General features: G+C 39.3%; 1 protein-coding gene across 2 annotated transcripts in view; it reads left to right on the forward strand.

The window, feature by feature from the left end:
* LOC136694606 (zinc finger protein 665-like) overlaps positions 1 to 24,981 on the forward strand; it is a 185,264-nt gene that overhangs the window by 126,572 nt on the left and 33,711 nt on the right. The window contains exons 9-10 of one of the 2 annotated variants that reach the window (XM_066668305.1): positions 17,087 to 18,115; positions 19,655 to 19,664. The exons of the other annotated variant lie outside the window; for it this stretch is intronic. Coding sequence (XP_066524402.1) covers positions 17,087 to 18,115; positions 19,655 to 19,664 — 1,039 coding nt within the window. The remainder of the gene's footprint in view (positions 1 to 17,086; positions 18,116 to 19,654; positions 19,665 to 24,981) is intronic. 2 annotated transcript variants of the gene reach the window in all.

The following is a 24,981-nucleotide window of genomic DNA, read 5'->3' on the forward strand; positions in this document are numbered from 1 at the left end:
TGTAATATTCCAGTACCTTGGTTGTTTGATAAATGTAGACTTTATACCAGAGTTATTTAGTGTATTCTTAAGCAGTTTATTTGGGTGTTAAGCTATCAGTCCACTCAAGTACAAACCGGATTCCAAAAAAGTTGGGACACTACACAAATTGTGAATAAGTGAAGTTATGCTAATAACATAATTTTGGGAGTAGGACCACGCCCGAACTCCTCCTCTCAGCCCTATATATACCCTGCAAATTCACATCATTTCCGGGTCAGACAAACTCGCCTCATTTAGTTCAGGAGACGGATCTTCACTCGACTGCTTCAAAAGACTTCTGAGTTCACCTCCCCGTTTCAGCCTCTACGGGCGTGGTCCGTACTAGCAAAAAACTGAATGCAATGTGGAGGTGCCAACATCTAATATTTTATTCAGAATAGAACACAAATCACAGATCAAAAGTTTAAACTGAGAGAATGTTTTGAGAAAGGATTGAGAGAATACTTTAAAATGTTCCATTTACTCAGATTAAACTTTTGATCTGTCATCTATGTTCTATTACAAATAAAATATTGACATTTGCCATCTCCACATCATTACATTCAGTTTTTATTCACAATTTGTTTAGTGTCCCAACTTTTTTGGAATCCGGTTTGTATTTTCATATCCATTATTTCCTTTTGCATGTGAAATAAGATTGTGTTTTGTGAAAGACTGCAGTGAAAACATTAACCTCTGGGGAAGATGCTGATAAATCCATTGCTAATTGCTCCTGCATGTGTGGGTCTGTAAAGGTATAATATCATCTAGGTCTGGTGAAAACCATATATCAGCATTTAGTTTACTACATGGTTTATACTCGTTATTTTTGTTATCTTAGGGAGAACACACCACACTCCTCATAGACAGTCACCTGGAGGAAACCCACACAGACACAGGGAGAACACACCACACTCCTCACAGACAGTCACCTGGAGAAAACCCACGCAGACACAGGGAGAACACACCACACTCCTCATAGACAGTCACCTGGAGGAAACCCACACAGACACAGGGAGAACACACCACACTCCTTACAGTCACCCGGAGATGAAGCATATCTACAGTTTTCCACAAGAAACGAGTACAAGGTACTTGACGATTTTCTTTTTTCTGAAATTCAAATTTCGAGTAGAAATTAAAAAATTTGAAAAGTGGGAGAATTAATGCAAATGAAAAGTGTAATTACTTAGCATTGTACAACTTACAACGGAATGTGTCTTCTGCATTTAACCCATCTGTGGCAGTCAAGACACACACACACACACTAGGGGCTGTGAACACACACCCAGAGCGGTGGGCAGCCGTTTCCGACACCCGGGGAGCGTTTGGGGGTTCAGTGCCTTGCTCAAGGGCACCTCAGCCATGGATGTTCCTGCTGGTCCTGGTGATTGCACCAGAATCCTTCCAGTACCAAGCCGGGTCTCTAACCATTAGGCTAAGGATATCCCATTACTTTTCTTACTGTACCAAATGGAAAAAGGGGGGAAAAAGATATTAACCATTTGTGAACAAAATCATTGTATAGATATGTTTTATTTTGAAAAGAAGAGCTGTAGTTGTACAGGAAACGAGATGGATATGGCTCACGAGCTGCAGGTTGGACACCCATCCTTTAACAACCATCAACCAACACCCCTGCAACCCAAACATCCTCCTAAAAGTCACCTTTGATTCTCTAATGATTTATATTTTATTTATTGTACAGGGCCTGTATCTGCAAAATCTCAGATCTCTATCAGTGTCAGAGTGGGCTCCTCAGCTGTTCTTCCTTGTGATTGGAGGAAGGTGTCCAGTGAACAGTCATCCAATCAGAGTCCTCATGTGGAATGGGGAACCTTTACTGATACAGTGTTAGAGAGAAGAGGAGAGCAGCTGTATCAGAGCGAGGAGTACAAAGGCCGTGTGGACGTTCCTGAAGATCAACTGCTGGAGAGGGACTGTTCACTGGTGTTGAATAACGTTAGAGCTGAGGATGAAGGAGTCTACGAGAGCTACCTGGTGGTGAAACGAAGGAAGAAAGCTCTTCAGTCTAAACTTGTTTTTCTCCAGCGTGTGGAGCTCTCTGTTGATGGTGAGGAGATCAGGGCTGATGTAGAATTATACAGAGATAGAGAAACAGAGATGTTACTATTTTAAAATAATGTATTAAAGTCTAATTAATAATTTTATATTTTATAATTATTTTTTATATGTCAACTTTAATATGTGTTCAACAGTGGAGAGTTATTAATATTATCAAATGTTAATTTCTACCTAAACTTCATTATTTTTATCGTTCTAATTTATTTCACAGAAATATTGGTGATGAAACCACAGAGCGAGTCTGCAAGTGAGTGAATACATTTTCCATTTTAATAGCCTAGATTTAAAATATAAAACGTTGTAACAAGGGGATTTGTTATTGTTGTGTTTCTTGGTCATTCATCATCAAAACATGATCCAGTAACTGTAATAGTGATAAAATGTTTGTATAAAAGTTAACATTGATCTTGACCTTATTTGATCATGACAAACCTGAGATGGTGTGGACTACCACAGGAACCATCTGTAGTGTTTTTTCCTTCACCATAATTGATATAGATTTAGTGGAATTAGTTATAACTAATTATTATTAATGATTTATTATGACTGATCCACTGAAGGGTTCTTGGCCCGAAAGTTGAATACAAAAGGTAGGAGGGGGATTAATAACTTCTAAAAGGAGCTATTTGTCACACCTTGGCACTTTCCTGTTTGTTTTCTCCTTCCATGTGGCTTTGTTTGTTTGTTTGCTTTGTTTTCGTTGTCGTTTGTTTCCTGTTTTCTCGTTTCTCGCCTCGCTCTTACCCGTCTCTCTTGCTTGTTTCATTGCCCCAGTCCTACAGTGTTGTTTTGTGCTCTTTTCTATGTTATTTCATGTTTATCAAGTTCGTGTTTTGTTATCTCCCTTCATTAAACTGTCTGTGTTATAGCGAGTGTGTTCGCCCGCCGTAATTCCACTCCTCACGTCCACAGCGTGACACTATTGTTCATCCCAGAAATACACTCAAAACCAACCTCGAAGTTATGAAGTGAACCATGTGACCCAAAGATTAAAACTCCCCAATAGTCAAATTTCTTATGAGAAAAATTAAACCATTTTCATCTGACTACATAAAGTGGCCTGATGTTTCATTTTTAATAAGTAGCCCACAATAAAATGAAGACAGGTTGCCATTGTGACAGCGTCGAATCTACAGTCACACCTGAATGTGTGTGAAACAGCCAAATAGCCACTGTTCTGTCCAGCGAAACATTTGAACATGTGGGATGTTTCTCAGTAAATCTAATAACACACTTTCATCAAGGTTCAAGATGTTCATCTACAAGCAATGTTCATAATCTTTGCAGAAGAAAATATTTGCAGAAGAAACCTTTGCAGAAGGTTTAGTTTTTACCCACCACTGTAGATTATTGCAATAGTTGGTAATTCTTTTAATTTTTTTCTTTTAAGAATATTGAATATCCAGTTATTCTTCTTGAATTCTCAAAAAGCAACATGTACAACTCAACAATACCACCTTAAGTAAAAACATTGTAAAGAGAGACAGAGCTGTAGTGTTTACTCAATGTGTTCAGTGTTCTCCTACATCTGTATCAAAGAACTGAACATCACTCTTAAATCATCTCTGTTTCTGCAGGTAATACAGGAGTGATCCACTCGCTCTCATCCATCATCACATTCATCCCTTTTTCCCTTGGACTCCAGGGCGTCTGAGGGAATACTGAGTTGGGTCCTGCTTTGGAAATTATATCTGCAGCTCTAATTAGTCTTCAGGTGTCAGTTGTTAGCTTGTTCTTGTTCCCCCAGTCATTGTTCACTGTGAAAGACCAGAGAACACAGCAGTGATGTCTGAGATTCTGGTGTAGAATCAGTCATAAGCCATTTTACAACAATAATAATCACTCGACTGAATATTGACACTTCATCAGGGACAGAGCATTTCAAGTTCAAGTTCAAGAAGTTTATTGTCATTGCAAACAGGATATGTGTAAACAGCACACTCATTTTCAATACAACAGACCAGTGTTTGCGTGAAGAAGTGTGTGTGTGTGTGTGCTTCTTCAGTCCAGTCTCACTCTCTAGGTGTTTAGGAGTGTGATAGCATGTGGGAAGAAGCTGTTACGGAGTCTGGATGTGAGGGCTTGAATGCTTCGATACCTTTTTCCAGACGGCAGTAGGTTGAGGAGTGTGTGTGAAGGGTGTGTGTGATCTCCCACAATGCTGAGTGCTTTGCGGGTGCAGTGAGTGGTGTAAATGTCTGTGATGGAGGGAAGAGACACACCGATAATCTTCTCAGCTGTCCTCACGATCCGCTGGAGGGACTTGCGATCTGCCACAGTGCAGTTTCCAAACCAGACAGTGATGCAGCTGGTCATGATGCTCTCGATGACTCCTCTGTAGAAAGTGGTGAGAATTGGAGGGGGGAGATGAGCCTTCTTCAGCCTTTGCAGAAAGTAGAGGCGTTGCTGGGCTTTCTTTTTGATGTTACTGGTGTTAGTGGACCAGGTGAGATCATCCGCTAGGTGAACACCAAGGAATTTGGTATTCCTGACAATCTCCACAGCAGAGTTGTCGATGTTCAGCAGCGAGGGCTCACCCCTTGTTTTTCTGAAGTCTACAACCATCTCTTTGGTTTTGTCCACGTTCAGAGACAGGTAGTTGACTTCACACCAGTCAGTTAGCCGCTGCACCTCCTCTCTGTATGCTGACTCGTCGTTCTTACTGATGAGACCCACCACAGTCGTGTCATCAGCGAACTTGATGATATGATTTGAGCTGTGCATTGCTGCACAGTCATGGGTCAGCAATGTGAACAGCAGTGATCTGAGCACGCAGCCCTGGGGGGCTCCAGTATTCAGTGTGATGGTGCTGGAGGTGTTCCTACCGATCCGGACTGACTGAGGTCTCCCAGTCAGGAAGTCCAGGATTCAGTTGCAGAGAGAAGTGTTAAGGCTCAGTATACTTAGCTTCCCGATCAGGTGCTGAGGAATGATGGTGTTGAATGCTGAGCTGAAGTCTATGAACAGCATTCGGGCATATGTGTCTTTCTTGTCCAGGTCGCTGGGAGAAGGGGTGGAATTTTTCGCCATTACGTTGTTCTGTGCCTCACACCGTGCATAGAAATGGTTCAGCACGTCTGGTAGGGAAGCATCTCCGTCACAAGCAGGTGGTGTAGTCTTGTAGCTGGTGATGCTCTGGATGCCCTGCCACATGCACCGAGTGTCTCTACTGCTCTGGAAGTGGCTGTGAATGATCTGGCCATGTGTACGCTTTGCCTCTCTGATAGCTCTGGAGAGTTTGGCCCTCGCTGTTCTCAGGGCCGCCTTATCACCTGATTTGAAAGCAACGTCTCTAGACTTCAGCAGCGCACGCACCTCTGCATTCATCCACGGCTTCTGGTTGGAGCGGATGGTGATGGTCTTGGAGATGGTCACATCATCGATGCACTTCTCTATGTAGCTGGTCACTGATGATGCGTACTCCTCCAGGTTGATTGTGTTGCTGTAAGTTGCAGCCTCTCTGAACATGTCCCAGTCAGTGCACTCGAAACAGTCCTGAAGAGTAGAGATTGCTTCTGATGGCCAGATTTTCACCTCTTTCAGGACAGGTTTCGATCGCCTGATGATGGGTCTGTATGCAGGACTTAGCATAACAGACATGTGATCTGAGTGTCCGAGGTGGGGGCGGGGCTCTGCCCTGTACGCGTCTGTAAACAAGATCCAGCGTATTCGCTCCTCTTGTAGCAAATTCACATACTGGTGGAATTTAGGGAACACTTTCTTGAGATTAGCATGATTAAAATCTCCAGCAACAATAAACAGTCCATCCGGGTGTGTGTTTTGGAAGTCACTTATGGCCTCGTATAATTCCCACAGCGCTTGTTTTGTGTTTGCATCGGGAGGGATATAGATTGCGATTAAGTAAACAACGGAGAATTCTCGAGGTAAATAAAAAGGTCTACATCTCACAGCCACAAACTCCACTAACGGTGAACAATAAGCAGAGACCAGCACAGAGTTCTTACACCATTCAGCGTTGATATAGACACATAATCCACCACCACGAGTATTACCGCATAGCGCTGGGTCCCTGTCGGCTCGAAATGCGGCTAGCCCATCTAGCTGAATGGCGGCGTCGGGAATACTGTCGCTGAGCCATGTCTCCATAAAAACAAAAACACAGCAGTCTCTGTATTCTCGCCGTGTAGTTCTCTGAAGTTTGATGTAGTCCAGTTTATTATCCAGCGAGCAGACATTGGAGAGAAAGAGACAAGGGATAGCCTGCCGGCTCGGGTTAGCTCTTAGCCTAGCATGGATCCCCCCTCGCTTGCCGTGCTTCTGTCTCCATTTAACACATGGATCAGTGAGGATCTTTTTCTGATGATACCAGGCTACTTTTACCACAGTTTGGGAGTGAACAGAGAATGTCTAATTAAATTTCTTCAGAATCCCTTTCTGTAGATCGCCACCTTGTCGTGGTAGAGGGGCTTGAGTGGTCCTAGGAACCCAACAGCTGGACTCTCTGGAGCTTCATCTCCTGGTCCCTCAGGACAGAGAGGTGGAGGGGAAGGACCCAGACTAAGAGCGTTCTTACCATCAAATTAAATTCTTGTGGAAGGTGATGAAGGTGAAATTGTCCAGCTGTACATAGATCATAGATCAGCTGTTACACTGACACCCAGTAAATACCTATTTTAAATCTAGTCACCACAAAGTAGAGACCCGCTTAATGGAGCGTAACCTGGTTCCTTCAGGAACAACACAGCAACATGATTCTTCAGCTGATGTAAATATATAAAATCACTCATTTTGAAATGTACTTCTAGTTGATGTAATGTGGGAAACATTTAGAACATATAAACTCAGTAGAAATTGTTCTCTGAAGTATATTGATTGAAAAATAATGTAAAACTCAGTTTTTAGGTTCATTCTTTGTAGATGATGATTCTATTGTTTTCACTCAAAGTCATTTAAATGTGTACCATGTAACCAACTTTAAAGATTGTATATTTTTAATAAAATTACAGCACTGTGTTTCATATCACAGCCTGATGAAACTGTCTATAACAAGCTCAATTTTTTCTGTATGGGTATTAACCACTACAGTTATGTTTTAGTAAAGTAAAGAATTAATAGCACACATCCATCCTTGTCCACTTTGGTGTGATCTTAGAGCTCAGCTCTTCCTCAAAACTCTTATCACAGTGTGAGTTTCAGTAGTCTCCAGTAGACTCCAAATGTCTCCTCTTCATGTGTGAAGTCATTTTGGTGACAACTGAGCCATTCACTTTCTGAGCCATTCACTTTTTTTCAATCATTATCTGTAACCCTTATCCAGTTCAGGGTGGCGGTGGGTCCAGAGCCTACCTGGAATCATTGGGCGCAAGGCGGGAACACAGCCTAGAGGGGGCGCAAATCCTTCACAGGTCAACACACACACACACTCACACCTACAGACACTTTTGTGTCACCAATCCATCAACCAACATGTTTTTTTGGACCGTGGGAGGAAACCGGAGCACCTGGAGGAAACCCATGCGGACACGAGGAGAACACACCAGACAGTCACCCGGAGCGGGACTTGTACCAACAACCTCCAGGACCCTGGAGCTGTGTGACTGTGACACTACCTGCTGCACCACCTTGCTGCCCGCTACAATAATAATAATATTCATAATGATCAATAACTACTGATAATAAGTGCTCTATGTTGCTGAAATATTTAACCTGTAACTCAAACGGAAATTAAACAAAGTATGTTTAGCTTTTTTCTTCCCATTTAAACCCATTATAAGGAAACAGCTTAACGTGGCTTAACAGTTCCCTCCTTATTTCAGTGGAACAGCTACACTATACCACAGACACGGTCCGGGGTTCAGCAGCACCACACACAGCCCAGCACACCACCCATCCAGTCTGACCCAGAGGAGGTGGTGCCAGTCATTGTGGACCATGAGTACTGTGTTCAGAGTAACAGTGTAGTGGACCGTAAACACTATGACGATCCCTCAGCTCAGGGCTCATGTTGCCATGAATACATATATGTTCTTTCTGGACTGACCTCTCAGTGTGACTTCTTACCTTGCCTTTGGTCACACCCTGAAAGTCTATAAGTTAAGAAAAAGCACTTACATGCTGATGTATTTCTAAAACTGAAATTGCAAAGATTAAAAATATCTATCAGGTTAAATCATATGAGCTGGGATATGAGAACTTTTGGGGCAGTTAAAGTAATAAATAACATTTTAACAGATTTAAATTAGATTTTTTTTTTTTTATCTAACTTTGAAAAAAGCTGTTCATCAAACACATAAAAAGTAGTTTTTCTTGCACAATCACTTTATGCTGATTTTATTATTTCATAAATTAATTAATAATTTCATTTTTATATTTTCAGATGTTTCATTGGAGCATTTGCAATCAGAAAGTATTTTATTTAATATTAAGGTGGTCAACATACAACAGCACAGAGTACTAGGTAAATGTGGACAAATTAGTGAACTTCTCAGACAGTTTATAGGTAGTTTGTAAGTCATAGCCATAAGGTAATCACTCGATGTTTCTGCAAGCTTAGTTTTCTTAGCGGCCTCTCAGTTTGACATACTCTGATATATTATATCTTCCTCTCATACCAGGAGTTGTCCGTCCTTGGCACCTCCTGAAAACTGTTTTGCAGGCCTACAGACAAGATGAGGAACAGAACGTGTGTGCTGATAAAGCACTGACCTCCAACTTAGTTTGTGAGTTCTGTTGACAGTTAGAAATGAATGTACAAACAAGCAGACAAGAGCTTTCAACAGAAAAATATACAAATTTCCATTACACAACTTTCTTTGTGGACTTCAGGGACACAACTATTTTGTCCTAAAAGTGTGTCAGTGTGTTTTCTTCAGTGATTCAGGGGTGAAAATAGTATTTAATATCCAAAGGTGTTTTTATTGTCAGTGTAGTTAAGTTACTAAATGATACGTCATATGTTCTGTATTGCCAGCAAACCTTTTCAAGCAATGTGCCTAATTGTTGTAATAGAATCCTGTTATGCCTCACACATCTTTAAGTCTCCATCTACTTTCCTTCTGGACTTTTTTTCAATTCATGGATTGTTCTTATTATGAGTTTGGTGTGTTCTCCCTGTGTCTGCGTGGGTTTCCTCCGGGTGCTCCGGTTTCCTCCCATGGTCCAAAAACACACGTTGGTAGGAGGACTGTTCTTATTTTCCCATGTGCTTAGTTAGTCACGATAGTGTTTGTGAATGTGTTTTACTCATTGTAATACTGATACATATTTTGTTATGTTTCTGTAGTATTTTTTAATTCTGGTTTATTGTAGACAAACTCAATGGATTTCTTTGCAGTGGTGGTGATAGGAATGTCTGCAAATCATAGCTATTTTACTTACTATCTATACTGATATGTTAATGTGTAGATGCTTGGAAAGAAAGTATAGACACTTTTTAAGAAAAACACTTCAGACCACATGGAGCATTTCAAACCATTTGTTACATTGCAGAATTACTTAGATACAGACTTACAAAAAGTTCTAAAAAATTGGTGCACCCCTCCATCTGGACATGTTTATATAAATAAATAAATGTTTGATTTTGTAACCGTCGATTGCCTTGTTTTGTGAACAATTTCGACATCAGTGTAATTTTAAACATTTTTATGGTAGATATAGAATTTTATTGGCAACTCTTATTGCTAGTAAACTACTGTATGTTTAAATATTACACCAAATTACTGTAAAATGGATTACAGTATAATGAATAATTACTGTAAAAAAACACAATAAATACTTTGTAATTGATCTACAGGGAAAAAAAATATGTTTGTATCCAAGTATTTACAAGTTTGTAACAGTATTTACTTGTGTACAGTGGGTACTGTAATTTGATTTACAGTCATGAACAGTATGTTTTACAGTAGATTATTGTCCTCTTTTTACCAGTTATTTACTGTAAACTCTACATGAGGATGACTTCTCAGCAGTGAACCACAAAGAGAACTTTTAACCCAGTGTTTCTGCATGTGTTCAGTTGAGTCCTCAAAAACACTTCAAACTGCATTAAGTGGCATCTGAGCTGTGTGTAGAAACACTCCATGTTTAATCTCCTACTGAAACACTGTTGATCTTTCAGCATGCACAGCATTTACTCTGTCACCCACACCTCCCATCACTCTTTGTTCTCTGTGCAGTGCGCATTGTAGATCCCATTCACCTCTAAACAACATAAACTTCTCAGAGGACACAACAATGGTGGGCCTCATTTCAGATGGTGATGAAGGAGCCTGCAGGAATGAGGTGGAATGACTAGGTCCTGGCACTTAACACCTCTAAGACAAAGGAGATCATCGTGGACTTCAGGAGAACAAAGCAGCCAGACCACCCCCACCTCCACATATTTGGAGAAGCAGTGTGGAGAGTGTGAAGTTCCTGTGTTCACATAAACAAACACCTAACCTAGTGTCCTAACCCTACTGACTCCCCCATCTTTCCTGACCACATCACCCCCATAAACTAGGACCATACTGTCAGGTCTGCAGCAGGTAGTTCCCCTCCGCACCAGCAGAGGTGACTCTCTCCAGGATACTTGGCTAGTGTTACTCAGGTTCCTGTTGGCGGTCATATTGTGTGTGTGTATATATATAAAGCACGTGGTGCAGTAGGTTCTCTGCAAAGTCTTGTTCTTGGCTCTGTCCTACAATTCTGAGCGACATTTATATCTTGTGTTTTTTTCTCCTGGTTTTGACATTCTGCTTTGGTTTTTGGTTTATGAGTTTGGGATTGTGTTTTTTTGGATAGTCTGTCTTGATCTTTGAAATGTTTATTTGGTATTAACCTGGATTGTTTATGACTACGTATTTGGATTATTAAACCTGTGCTTGACTGCCTTTTTTTGTGGAAGTGGTAATTTGTGACACTTACACTTTGAATGTGTTCATTCTATACATTTGCAGTCAGTGAACTTTAAAGCAGCGATATTTATTACTCATAACTGTTATGTACAGCCGTAGAGTGGACCGATAGTTCTGACCCGAGTCTGGGAAACTCTCTAATCAACGTTTTCTTAAGGTTTAAAATGAAAGTTGAAAAGACATCCAAGTTGAAATCCATATCGGTAAATGTTCAGTATGAGTTTGTGAAAAAAATACAGAGTGAAATTCTACCAAAATCATACAGTTGATAGCCAAGGGGCCCCTCTGTTTAATGACAGTGGAATGGTTTAGGCATTATGGGTACTTTTTGAGAAATCCATATTGGAATGTATTCAGTATGAGTTTATGAGAAAAGTATACAGTGAAATTTTGCCAAAATCATACAGTTAATAGCCAAGAGGCCCCTCAGTTTAATAGCAGTCGAACGGTTTAGGCATTATGGGTAAATTTGGAGAAATCCATATCAGTAAGTATGTAATGTGTGTTTTTGAGAAAAGTACACAGTGAAATTCTACCAAAATCATACAGCTGATAGCCAAGGGGTCCCTCTGTTTAATGGCAGTGGAATGGTTTAGGCATTATGGGTAATTTTTGAGAAATCCATATTGGTAACATTCAGTATGTGTTTATGAGAAAAGTACACAGTGAAATTCTACCAAATCATACAGGTAATAGCCAAGAGGTCCCTCTGTTTAATAACAGTAAAATGGTTTAGGCATTATGGGTAATTTTTGAGAAATCCATATTGGTAAATATTCAGTATGAGTTTATGAGAAAAGTATACAGTGAAATTCTACCAAAATCATACAGCTGATAGCCAAGAGGCCCCTCTGTTTAATGACAGTGGAATGGTTTAGGCATTATGGGTAATTTTTGAGAAATCCATATCAGTAAGTATGTAATATGACTTTATGAGAAAAGTACACAGTGAAATTTTGCCAAAATCATACAGTTAATAGCCAAGAGGTCCCTCTGTTTAATGACAGTGGAATGGTTTAGGCATTATGGGTAGTTTTTGAGAAATCCATATTGGTAGGTATTCAGTATAAATCCATGAGAATATTATACAGTGAGGTCCCTCTGTTTAATGACAGTAAAATGTAATCTGTATTTCTACATGTCCACCAGGATTACTATTCAAAGCCAGTTAAGTGTTTATAGAAAAGTAAAAAAATACGTAAATGTATGAAATAATCAAAGTGTGTTTTGCCTCTTTAAAGTGATTTAAAACGAAATATATTCCTAATGGCTTGTTAATTTTAGCCCATTTAGTCCATTTTAGCACTGCGTGCATTTATTTAGTAACAGAGACATTGCTGCTCAAACGCGGGTTTCAGACTCTCTATCTGTCCCAAAGCGGATGCGGTGTACTCCGCAATGAAAAACTATAACGATGCGCCTATACGTGCATTCGGATTTGAAGCGCGGATGGCTTGACCGTCAGTTTCCAAAGTGCGGATAGCTTGACTCCAGTCAAACACAGACGTTGAAAAGACGACTAAAAAAATCACATTAAAGCTGTTATTTCAACGTTGAAATCACGTACCTAAATGTCGTTCAATCAGCGTTTTTTTTAAGGCTGAAAAGACGTCCAAACACAGACGTTGAAAAGACGTCCAAACACAGACGTTGAAAAGACGACTAAAAAAAGTCACATTAAAGACATCCTTTCAAAGCCGTTATTTCAACATTGAAATCACGTACCTAAATGTCGTTCAGTCAGCGTTTTTTAAGGTTGAAAATCAAAGTTGAAAAGACGTCCAAACACAGACGTTGAAAAGATGACTAAAAAAGTCACATTAAAGACGTCCTTTCAAAGCCGTTATTTCAACGTTGAAATTATGTATCTAAATGTCGTTCAATCAGCGTTTTTTAAGGTTGAAAATGAAAGTTGAAAAGACGACTAAAAAAGTCACAATAAAGACGTCCTTTTAAAGCCTTTATTTCAACATTGAAATCACGTATCTAAATGTCATTCAATAAACACTGAATTAAAGTTGAAAAGACATCCAAACATAAACTTTGAAAAGACGAGTAACAGAGTCACATTACAAATGTACTTTCAAAATACAGTAGGTTCCATTAAGAATTTAATGGTTCAGACTGGATTTTAATGGTGTCTACATCTAATAGTTTTCATCATGTAACCCATTAGCACTTAATGGTTCCTAATAGTTTACCCATTATTTCTTTTAATAGTTTCCATTATGTAACACTTCTATTAGTATTTAATTGTACCTGTCAGTTCACAATCCTGGTTGGAAAAAACATTACACCCATAGGTAAAAGCAAAATATTTATAAACATATTGGCAAATTTTTGTAATTAGCCCAAAATATGTAAATATGTGAGTCAAACATGGCATTCATGGCATGGTATACATGTATAAATGTGTATATATATATATATATATATATATATATATATATATATTGAATGAAATTTTTGTTTCATTTACATGTGTAATTGAGTACAGAATATTATTTTTTTTATATTTTCATTATATATATATATTATATTCTGTATTCAATTACACATGTAAATGAAAAAAAAATTTGCATACTAAGATAATGACATACATATTTGAACAAAGTACAAAGTATAGAGTGTACAAAAGCTTGTCACTGGGGCTGTACCTCTTTTAGGAACAATACAGTACCTTTCAGTATTATTTATGTAGTCATGTTTTTGTATTAGTTAATGTACTTGGAACCATAAGGGGCTAAAGTGTATCATTAACATTAGCTTTATATATACCACCCCAGTGACAAACCACTTTGTACCCTGTGGTGACTAAAGTGTACCAGAATTATTAACACAAATATTCATAATGGGCGGCACGGTGGCGCAGCAGTTAGTGTCACACAGCTCCAGAGACCTGGAGGTTATGGGTTCGATTCCCGCTCCGGGTGACTGTCTGTGAGGAGTTGGTGTATTCTCCCCGTGTCCATGTGGGTTTCCTCAGGGTGCTCCGGTTACCTCCTACAGTCCAAAATCACATGTTGGTAGGTGGATTGGCGACCTTCCATAATCAACAGTGTACGAAACAATTACTTATGTAAAAAGGCAAAATCAAAAATATAGAAATTTTTAAATTAATAAAATAAAATAAAATAAAATAATAAAATAAACTCAGAATAACCGTTATCTGAAGGGGAGGGGCTCTGTCTCTCTCAAACACACACACATTCTCTCTCTCTTTCTCTCTCTCTCTCTCTCTCTCTCTCTCTCTCTTAACTGATTTAAAACGCATTCCGGACGTCCACTGACAATATTAATTTGTCCCAAAATAACAGACACATTTTGGACGTCCACTGACGTTAACTGGTCTTGAAGTAACTGACTTGTTTAAATGCATTTTAGACGTACACTGATGTTATCAGTTCGTCCCAATATAACTGACTTGTTTTAAACGCCTTTCGGACGTCCACTGACGTTAGCAATTGGTCCCAAAATAACTGACTTGTTTTCAACGCATTTCGGACGTCCATTGATGTTGTCAATTAGTCCCAAAATAACAGACTTGTTTTCAACGCATTTCGGACGTCCGTTGATGTTATCAATTGGTCCCGAAATAACTGACTTGTTTTCAATTAATTTTGGACGTCACTGACGTTTAAAATATGTCCGTGACGGACCGACTACTTTTAGACCTTTTTTGAACGTCCAGGGACGTCCCTTGTTTACTGGGAAGTGTTTAAAAATCCATTTTTGTTCAAATGTCATAACAAAAAAAAAACATAAAGTCCTGGAGATAAAACAGGGTGTATGAAATCAACACATTTTAAAATCTACAATTATTATATAATCATGTTCCCTAATTAAATGTACAAATATGTACAATTGAGGGTACCACCACAATGACAATATATCTGACAATGTAGTATTAGTAAGTGTGCTTTTCATACAACCTTGAAACAGTGTAAACATACAGCAATTGCAATGTATACAAACAGTAAATAAAATCAATAAATAGAAAATACATTGAAATGGCTTTGAAATATGAAATGGGCAGTGTCATGATTTCCTAAATCCAATTATCATTCAAATACTGTTTTTCAAAGAAACAATTGGTTTTACATCCTAAGCTTTCTCCTTTTAAGCCTGACTTAGCTTTGCAAATGCCTTATTAAAAATCACTATTTCTATAGGAAAATCAATAACTAAAAAATTTCACAGACACAAGCTTCAGATTTAAAAGAGAACAGGTTCATTACTTTATTTAAACAGGTTAAAGTAAAATCACATCAACTCGGTAAGTCTGAAAAGAGATACCAAAAATCATTCATAAAACAGGTTAACTCTTCAGACATTGTTTACTATTAGATTTAAAAGAACGTTTGTGTGCTTCTTAGAAAAGGTTCTTATCTATACTCAAGACCATTTTACTCTTTCCCATACTCCTTTTTCTCCCCATTCATTATGTTTCAGTTTTTTCACATCCTACTATCTAGCTTCTCCCTGTCCTCCCAAATACATTACAACCCTTCATTATTATTTCTAAACTACATGAATTTTTAGGTTGCTGTATAGACAATGCTTTAATTATTTCCCAAACAAGTTTTACCAAATAACAAACTCGGGCTTCAGGTCTCAGGCCTTGAGCTGGTCCTTTCTCACAGTTGCCCCGTGTGCTAATAAAGTAAATTGATAATAAAAGTTTAAAGCTATCACAGTCTCAAGCCCCTGCCTTTGGGTCCGGTAGGTGTTTTGATAATTAGACGAAGTTTTTGTAGGAGCCTTTGTTCATGTAAAAGTGTATGTGATGTTTACCAGAATTGTAATGAACTACAATAGGATCTTTCAGTGTCACTGTTAAGCTTTCTCAGGCCTCACAGAGCACACAGACCAACGGTCTCAGAGAGAACCAGCTTCACAATTTCATCATTATTAATTATGATATTTTACTTTAAACATCATTATTTTTTTAATTTATGTAATTCCATATTTAATAATTAAGACAACGTATTAGTCATTTAGATCACCACCTTTCCTTCACAACAGACAAGAAGCTGCTCGCTGAATACTTATTTGTAAATGAGATTGTATTTTCCAATTCTGGAATTTCTTTCTTGTCCATGTTTTTGTTTCTCCCCATCATTTTAGAGGTATGCCTGCTCTCTTTCTCTGGTGTGGCATCATCTTCATCAACAAGGTTGTCAGGAAGAAAGTTCTCTGTACTTTTGATCATTTTACAGAAGATAAAGACCAGAGAGAGACTGTTACACACTGTTTATACCATGTTTTACTGAAGAAAAAGATCAGCAAGAGTAGATGCTTTTAAAATCATGCTGTTTAATATTTTATCTAACATTAAAACTCTATTTCTGTCTCTTTCTTTCTCACTGGATCTTTAGTTTTCTATTGCAGAGCAGAATGAATTGGTGTTTGCACAAAGAAGCTGCACAGAATTCTGGGTATTAGCACCAAGTGGGTGCTGCTTAAACAAAAGTGACAGAAAAAGTTTGGTCAGAGCAGAAGTAAGAAACCTTGGGGGGAAAAAAGAAAGTCAAAAAGCAAAATCCATCCTCCTCTGGTTGCCACCAGAGCAAAATGAACAGAACTGTTTACACAAGGAGCATCCTCTAAATAATGTGAATTTTATTATCTCTCCTCCACCCACAATATTCTTTCTGGTCATGGGAATAGAGCCAGCCAACATTCAGAACGCTGAAAAGTATGAAAACAGATAGGGATGTTGCTATATTCCTGCACCATTAGGCAACACTGGCTTATTTTTGCTGTTTCAGTTACAGTACTGAAGGTGGAACTGACTACACATTCAGCAGAATATTGGTCGCCAGGGGAGAGTGAATTTAACTAATTTATCTTTGGTTCTTCTTTCTCTTTCAGGACAGAAGAACATCTCTTTGGATATTTTCTCTGGCTCCTGTTGTCCAAGACAGTTCCACAGTTCTTCCACAAGTGCGTCAAGAAAAATTTCCAAGTGGAATGCAACACGATATTGAGATCAGGAGGGATTAAATGTGTGGATATGGAGGGCAGAATCTCCAGTTCTCAGGAAAAATGCTTGATTACTCCCCACACATCTGACAGAAAAACTCAGACGAGTAAACACAAGCGGAAAACTCATGATTGTGCAGAGTGTGGGAAGAGTTTTACTGTACAGAGTCATCTCCAAACACATCAGCGCATTCACACAGGAGAGAGACCGTATCATTGTTCAGAGTGTGGGAAGAGTTTTACTCAACAGAGTAATCTCCAAACACATCAGCGCATTCACACAGGAGAGAAACCGTATCACTGTTCAGAGTGTGGGAAGAGTTTTACTGTACAGAGTAATCTCCAAAAACACCAGCGCATTCACACAGGAGAGAAACCGTATCACTGTTCAGAGTGTGGGAAGAGTTTTACTGTACATAGTCATCTCCAAACACACCAGCGCCTTCACACAGGAGAGAGACCGTATCACTGTTCAGAGTGTGGGAAGAGTTTTACTCGAAAGGATAGTCTCCAAACACACCAGCGCATTCACACAGGAGAGAAACCGTATCACTGTTCAGAGTGTGGGAAGAGTTTTACTGTACATAGTCATCTCCAAACACACCAGCGCCTTCACACAGGAGAGAGACCGTATCACTGTTCAGAGTGTGGGAAGAGTTTTACTGAACAGAGTAGTCTTCAAACACACCAGCGCATTCACACAGGAGAGAAACCGTATCACTGTTCAGAGTGTGGCATGAGTTTTACTCAACAGATTAGTCTCCAAACACACCAGCGCATTCACACAGGAGAGAAACCGTATCACTGTTCAGAGTGTGGGATGAATTTTACTGTACAGAGTAGTCTCCAAACACATCAGCGCATTCACACAGGAGAGAAACCGTATCACTGTTCAGAATGTGGGAAGAGTTTTACTCAACAGAGTAATCTCCAAACACACCAGCGCATTCACACAGGAGAGAAACCGTATCACTGTTCAGAGTGTGGGATGAGTTTTACTCAACAGAGTAATCTCCAAACACACCAGCGCATTCACACAGAAGAGAAACCGTATCACTGTTCAGAGTGTGGGAAGAGTTTTACTCGAAAGGGTAGTCTCCAAAAACACCAGCGCATTCACACAGAAGAGAAACCGTATCACTGTTCAGTGTGTGGGAAGAGTTTTACTCGTCAGAGATCTGTCCAACAACATCACTGCGTTCACCCAGAACAGAAGGTAGAACTGAGTGAGGGATTACTCATGTAAAAAATGTAAAAAATATCCTTAAAGCTGAATTGTGTAATTGTTGGGGATTTGGAGACGTGTGATTGAACTGTGATAAAAGATGCCACTGATTGTTCATGGAATTTTGTTTATTATTTTCAAGTCGTGGCTTCAGAATTAATTGTTACAGATCATTATTTTCCTCCTCAGTCACTATTGTGTTCTACTGTGCCCCAGTTAAAGATTATTTAACTCTGTATTGAGCTTCCACTGTTTTCCAAAAGAATTTGAACTTTGTCTTGAGTTGTTAAACAAAATGAGATGAGATTGTTTCACTTTAACCAGTCACACGATATTCAGCAGACATAGCTTTTAGTAGCAACAAAATTATCAGTAAATCACAAGAGAAAAAGGACGTTGAAAGTCGGGGCAGTTCCCTCCTCATTTCAGTGGAACAACTACACTAAACCACAGACACGGTCCGGGGATCGGCAGCACCACACACAGCCCAGCACACCGCCCATCCAGTCTGACCCAGGGGAGCCTGAGGAGATCATCCAGCGAACGGATGAGGGACATGGGTACAGTGTAGAGTTGACAAACTCTCATGTTAGACCTTTTTGCAGGTGAGGAGACAGCCGACCAACTGCAGGGGCTTTGTAATGCTCTGGAGCACAGCCGGGACTCAGGGCAGCTTCTCCTGGAGCTGGGGGAAGAGACAGTTCTGGCCGTCTGCCATATCGTCACCATTCATCCTTATTTCTGTGGCTGGACTGTATACCCTTGGAAGGTTAAAGATCAGTGTTGGTGGAGCAATTTGTTTCTCAGAGCGCAGGAGCCATGGAGCTGGGCTATCAGGACCTCAGCACACATCAAAACAGACTATATTCTGATTGCCATGAAGGCCAAGCCTGCTTATCACTGCGGCAAGATGAGCGTGTAGTGGAGACATTCCCGAACAACTGTTCATTGTTTATATACAACTGCTGTAGTAAGTGTCTTCTCAGTTTTAGAGGTTGGGGTGTTTTAAGCTTTGTTTTAATGGAAATGCTACTTGCAAACGTATTATATTATAAACATAGCATATTATCTTATTATTGCTGTCCCTTTACTTCTGTATTATTTGTGAATATCTCTGCTGTGGGATTAATAAAGGAATCAATAAATTATTACACCAGGTAAGACAGAAATGGCAAGCAGTGATGATTTATAATGCACTCACGATTGATAGTTACTTAAGAATAGCTTGGCGATGCTCTAAATTGTTATTTTATTTTGCTAGCTACCAGCAACTTCATCAGAAAGTATTCTTACTTTAATATCCATGCAGATTTCTTCTAAGAGTAGTGTGTAAAATACAGTTTAGAAATAGACATTTGTAAATATTCTACTTAATTCCTTTAGTTAACACGTGTGAAAAGCATTATAACATAATTAATTCAACAGAGCAGGTTGATCTAACATGATTTAACCCATTTTCATATTGCTTCTAGGTCTATAGTAGACTCCCTCAAGTAATATTCCAGTATCCTGAGTGCAAACTTTATAATAATGATTAACTTTGCACAAAGGCTACCTTAATTAACAACTTTAAATACAATAATAGACTATAATAGACATTAATAACTGTCCTCACGCTCACTTCTCTAACCCCATGCCCACGGCTGCCCCACTAGAAGTGCTGTGTTGGTTTTACCCAAATGTTAATCTATGGCCTAAATTCACCTAGAATTTATACAAGGATGTACATTTTTGTTCAAAAATCTTAAAATTACATAAATTAATGGTAAATGAACAGTACTCATAGCCAATCAGTAGGTCCACTCACCCTCACAAAGTAGAGTTCTGAGAAAGTATCTTTCTTCTGATCAAAGCTTCAACCTTCTCCAGATTTTGGACCATGAGCTTGTACATGCTAACTTCTGATTTGGCTTTGGCTAAAGCAACAGACGCAGTTGGAGCCACTGTATCATCATCTACAATCAATACAAGACATATGAAGTTGGAGTCGTGTCCTCATAGATATGTGATTTTTTCAAAATCTTCCCCTAAGTCCAAAATAAAACCTCATTCAAACAATATAAGTGGTATATTCATTCATTCATTCATTATCTGTAATCGCTTATCCAGTTCAGGGTCACAGTGGGTCCAGAGCCTACCTGGAATCATTGGGCGCAAGGCGGAAATACACCCTGGAGGGGGCGACAGTCCTTCACAGGGCAACACAGAGACACACATACACATTCGCTCACACCTACGGACACTTTAGAATCACCTACCAACCTGTGTTTTTGGACTGTGGGAGGAAACCGGAGCACCCGGAGGAAACCCACGCGGACACGTGGAGAACACACCAACTCCTCATAGACAGTCACCCGGAGCGGGAATCAAACCCACAACCTCCAGGAGCTGTGTGATTGCGACACTACCTGCTGCGCCACCATGCCGCCCTTAAGTATTATATGTTTACTTTTAAATATACAAATATAGATTCATGAAGAGTCACGGGTCTATATACGTCGCGTTGATTTGTGGGCCTCACCAGTCATCAGAGACGAGTTTGTGTCAAGAAAACGATTATAAAGGACTGCACAGCTACACTTTTCATGAGTAAAATGTGCATTACACCATGTGAACGATCCAACTCTGTTGATGATCTGCTGAATAGTTTTAATACAAAAATTGTCAGTGTTATGGATGAGATTGCGCCAGTTAAAATGAAGGCTATGTCTTGCAAACAGAAAGCACCATGGAGAAATGCTTCTGTTGTTCAAATCCAAAAGAGGGAGTGTCGCAAGGCGTAAAACAAGTCTTCATATTCACAAAGAAATCTACAAAGCAACGTAAATACAATGCGACAATATGCAAAACACGACAATCCTATTTCTCTAGCATCATCAACAATAACATTAACAACAGCAAAATCATCTGCACCGTGGTCGACAGACTCACAAACTCACCCACACCAATGGCACCTGATTTAGTATCAACTGAGAGATGTAATGAGTTTGCATTCTTTTTTAACATAAAAATCCAGAATATCAGACAAGCGATTAGTACATCTATATCCAACAATGAGTCTGTACCCTCTCCATCACCTCATAAAGACTCCTTAGTTAAAATGTCAGAGTTCAGTACTGTTGATAATAAAATTTTAATCAACACAGTTAATCATCTCAAATCGTCCACTTGTAGTCTTGACACACTACCAACCAATTTTTTTAAAGAGTGTGTTTCACACTATAGCACCAGACATACTCCACATTGTAAACACCTCACTCATGTCGGGGGGTTTTCCAAACTCACTAAAAACTGCAGTTGTAAAACCTCTTCTAAAAAAGAAAAATTTAGAGTAATCTCTGATAAGTAACTACAGGCCAATTTTAATTTACCGTTCCTTGGCAAAATCATTGAGAAAATAGTTTTCAGGCAAATCACTAGTTTCTTGTCCATTAACAGTAGCCTAGACAAATTCCAGTCCGGGTTCCGGTTTAATCACAGCACTGAGACTGTTCTAATCAAGGTAATTAATGACATCCGCTTAAATACACAGGCTGGAAAGGTATCTCTTCTATTACTTCTTGACCTTAGTGCTGCCTGTGATATCATTGACCATAAGATTCTTATACATATACTCACAAACTGGGTTGGAGTCTCAGGAACAGTCCTGAAGTGGTTCGCTTCTTACCTGGAAGGCAGGAACTACTTTGTAGAAATAGAAAATAATATTTCAGAGAACATGCCAGTGACCTGTGGTGTCCTCCTGGGCTCTGTTCTTGGTCCACTTTTATTTAATTTATACATGCTTCCTCTTGGCCCTGTGAAGGACTGGCGCCCCCTCCAGGGTGTATTCCCACCTTGCGCCCAATGATTCCAGGTAGGCTCTGGACCCACCGTGACCCTGAATTGGATAAGAGGTTACAGATAATGAATGAATGAATTGTGGTATGGTTGACAGGGAGCGCTAAAGAGGGTATTATTGTCGCCACCTGGTGGGTTGGATAGGACGATAAAAGCCCCAGGATCACCAATAATTTTCACTTCCGCTTTTGATCAACCAAGGTGGTGTGTGTGGGCGTGCAGCGTCGTCGCGGCGGTGGAAGCTGAGTCGTATTTCTCTGGCTGAATTGGAAGCCAAGTGCCCGAGTTTTAAGCAGGTTTCTAGCCTTGCTTGGCTACCCAGCGAGCTATAGGGTAGATGGTGGTTCGAGGCCACGGGATAACTGACTTCGCCGTTAAGGCTTATACTTGATTGCAGTTGCCTGAATGTCATTGTTCCGGTGCTGGTTGATCGCCCTTTGCAGCAGCTAGGTTGGTGTTTCTCTTTTTATTATTAGTGCATCTTATCTTGGTGGGTTAGGAATTGTGATATAGGGAGCAATGCGGTTAATGGCGATTTATGTTTTAACTTCAATATAGTAATTGACCGCGGTGGCCTGAATGTCACACTTCCTGTGCCAGTTGATCGTGCTTTGCAGCCTCTAGGTGGGTGTTTATTTTTTTATTAGTGCATCTCATCTTAGCATTTTTGATTGTTATGTTTTAAGGACAGGAGTGTACTGAAATGTAGACTGATCCTGTGTTTTATGTTTCAGTGGCGCCAGGCCTGGTTGCCTGTAGGCCATTGTTTTCTTTTGTTCCTTTTCTTTTTTTTTTTTCTCTCCCTTGATATTACTTGCTTGCCTCTCATGCCAAATTTTAGCAGTATTGTATTGATTTATTGAGCCACCTGTACTGTTGTCTTTTTATTTTCTTCTCTTAGTGGACCATAGGACCACAACTTTTACTCAGTGTTACTAGGGGTTGCCCTTTATGCCCATTTAGTGTTTAACGCATTTGAATAAGTCTTAATCGTGATAGCCCTAGAGTAATTATTAGTGTTCTGCCCCAAGGCTTAAGTTTGAGTACTTTTGGTGTTTTTTTTCTTCTTGTGAGTGGTTTATTTTTAGAGGTGTTTTCTTTTTTTTGTTTCTTTGGGGTAATTAATTGGAACCCCTTTATTACTCTGTGGGCATCTTGCTATTAACCTTTTAGACTTTGCCAGAAGTGTTGGGCTGAATGGGTGTGGTTCCGTTGTCACTATTGAATTCAAGACCCGTGTTAATGTGACTTGATTTTATGCTGTGTTGACTGAATACAGTGACCTTTGTTAAGCAGTCTTATCACTCATTTATTTGAGAAACCTGACAGGGATCCCCATACCCTTTAGACAATTGGGGTGGCGTAGTCGTGGTTATTGTATGTGGTGACAAGCTCTTTTATTCTATAGAGGGTGCATAGTAGCCCTGGAGCGTGCCCCCACCACAGAATGAATGCTTCCTCTTGGCCAGATTCTACAGGACTATGGGCTGTCCTATCATAACTATGCAGATGATACTCAGATTTACATGGCCCTGTCCCCAAACGACTCTGGCCCAGTTGACTCATTAAGCAAGTGCCTTGAACACTTCACAAACTGGATGGGACACAATTTTCTGCAGCTGAATGAAGATAAAACTGAGATTATTCTATTTGGGAACAGCACTGAGAGACAAAGATCGGCTATGTATCTGGACTCGAGGGCCCTCAAATCTAAAGAACTGTCTCGCAACCATGGTGTATTAATGAACTCAGATCCCAGTTTTAGTCTCATATTAAAGCAGTTACTAGATCAGCATTTTACCATCTTAAGAACATCAGTAAGATTAGAGATTTTCTGACTAAACCAGACTTGGAAAAACTTATCCATGCCTTTATTTCTAGCAGGATTGATTACTGTAATGGTCTCTTAGCTAGACTTCCACAAAAGACCATTAAACAGCTTCAGCTGATTCAAAACACAGCTGCCAGAGTCCTCACTCGGAGCAAAAGAAGAGATCACATCACCCTCATCCTCAAATCATTACACTGGATACCAGTCTGTTACAGAATAGATTTTTCAGGTGTTATTACTGCTCTATAAATGTCTAAATGGGGTAGGACAAGAGTATTTATCAGATCTGCTACAGAGATATGAGCAGAGCAGAGCTCTCAGATCTTTAGGAACTAGAGTTAGTCCTGCCTCAGGTCAAAACTAAACATGGAGAGGCAGCATTTAGCTCCTATGCCAATTTTAAATGGAACCAGCTGTCTGAGAATATTAGAAGAGCCCCGACTTTAGACACTTTTAACTCAAGACTGAAAACATTCCTGTTTGAGCAGCTACAGCTCAGTTTAAAATATTCTGCACTTTTCTGTAACGGCATTTTATTTCTTTTCTTTTATTGTTTTAATCGTTTTACTCTTTTTATGTAATTTATCTTATTGGACATTTATGATTTTATTCTGGGTTTTAATTGAATTGTTTCTTTTTCTGTAAAGCACTTTGAATTGCTTCTGTAAGAAAGGTGCTCTATAAATAAACTTGCCTTGCCTATGTATGATTATTATATTTTATATTTTTAATACTACTACTAATACTAATAATAATAATAATAATAATTATACTCTATGTTATAACATCTGTTTACCTACAAATGCTGCATTAATGTGGACTGCTCCACACACCTTTAGCTTTTTTCTATTTTACACACCCTGAAGGGGGCGCCAGTCCTTCACAGGACGATTTTTTTTATGATTTTCAAACTAGAAATTATAGGTCATTTATCAGTGTTTCACATTATCGTTATTTTTATTTATTGATGAAACACATAATACATTTCTTCATATTTGTCTTTCACAACCTTTTAAAATGTAGTTCTCGTCCTTTTTTCATTGTGAAAAACAGTTTTTAATTATGACTTTTCATCATAGTTTTCATCAACTAAATTCACACTGCATATAGGATATTGCGGCAACACCCTCCATCTACCA

Source organism: Hoplias malabaricus, chromosome 4, assembly GCF_029633855.1.
Source record: "Hoplias malabaricus isolate fHopMal1 chromosome 4, fHopMal1.hap1, whole genome shotgun sequence".
In the NCBI taxonomy this organism is placed as follows: domain Eukaryota; kingdom Metazoa; phylum Chordata; class Actinopteri; order Characiformes; family Erythrinidae; genus Hoplias; species Hoplias malabaricus.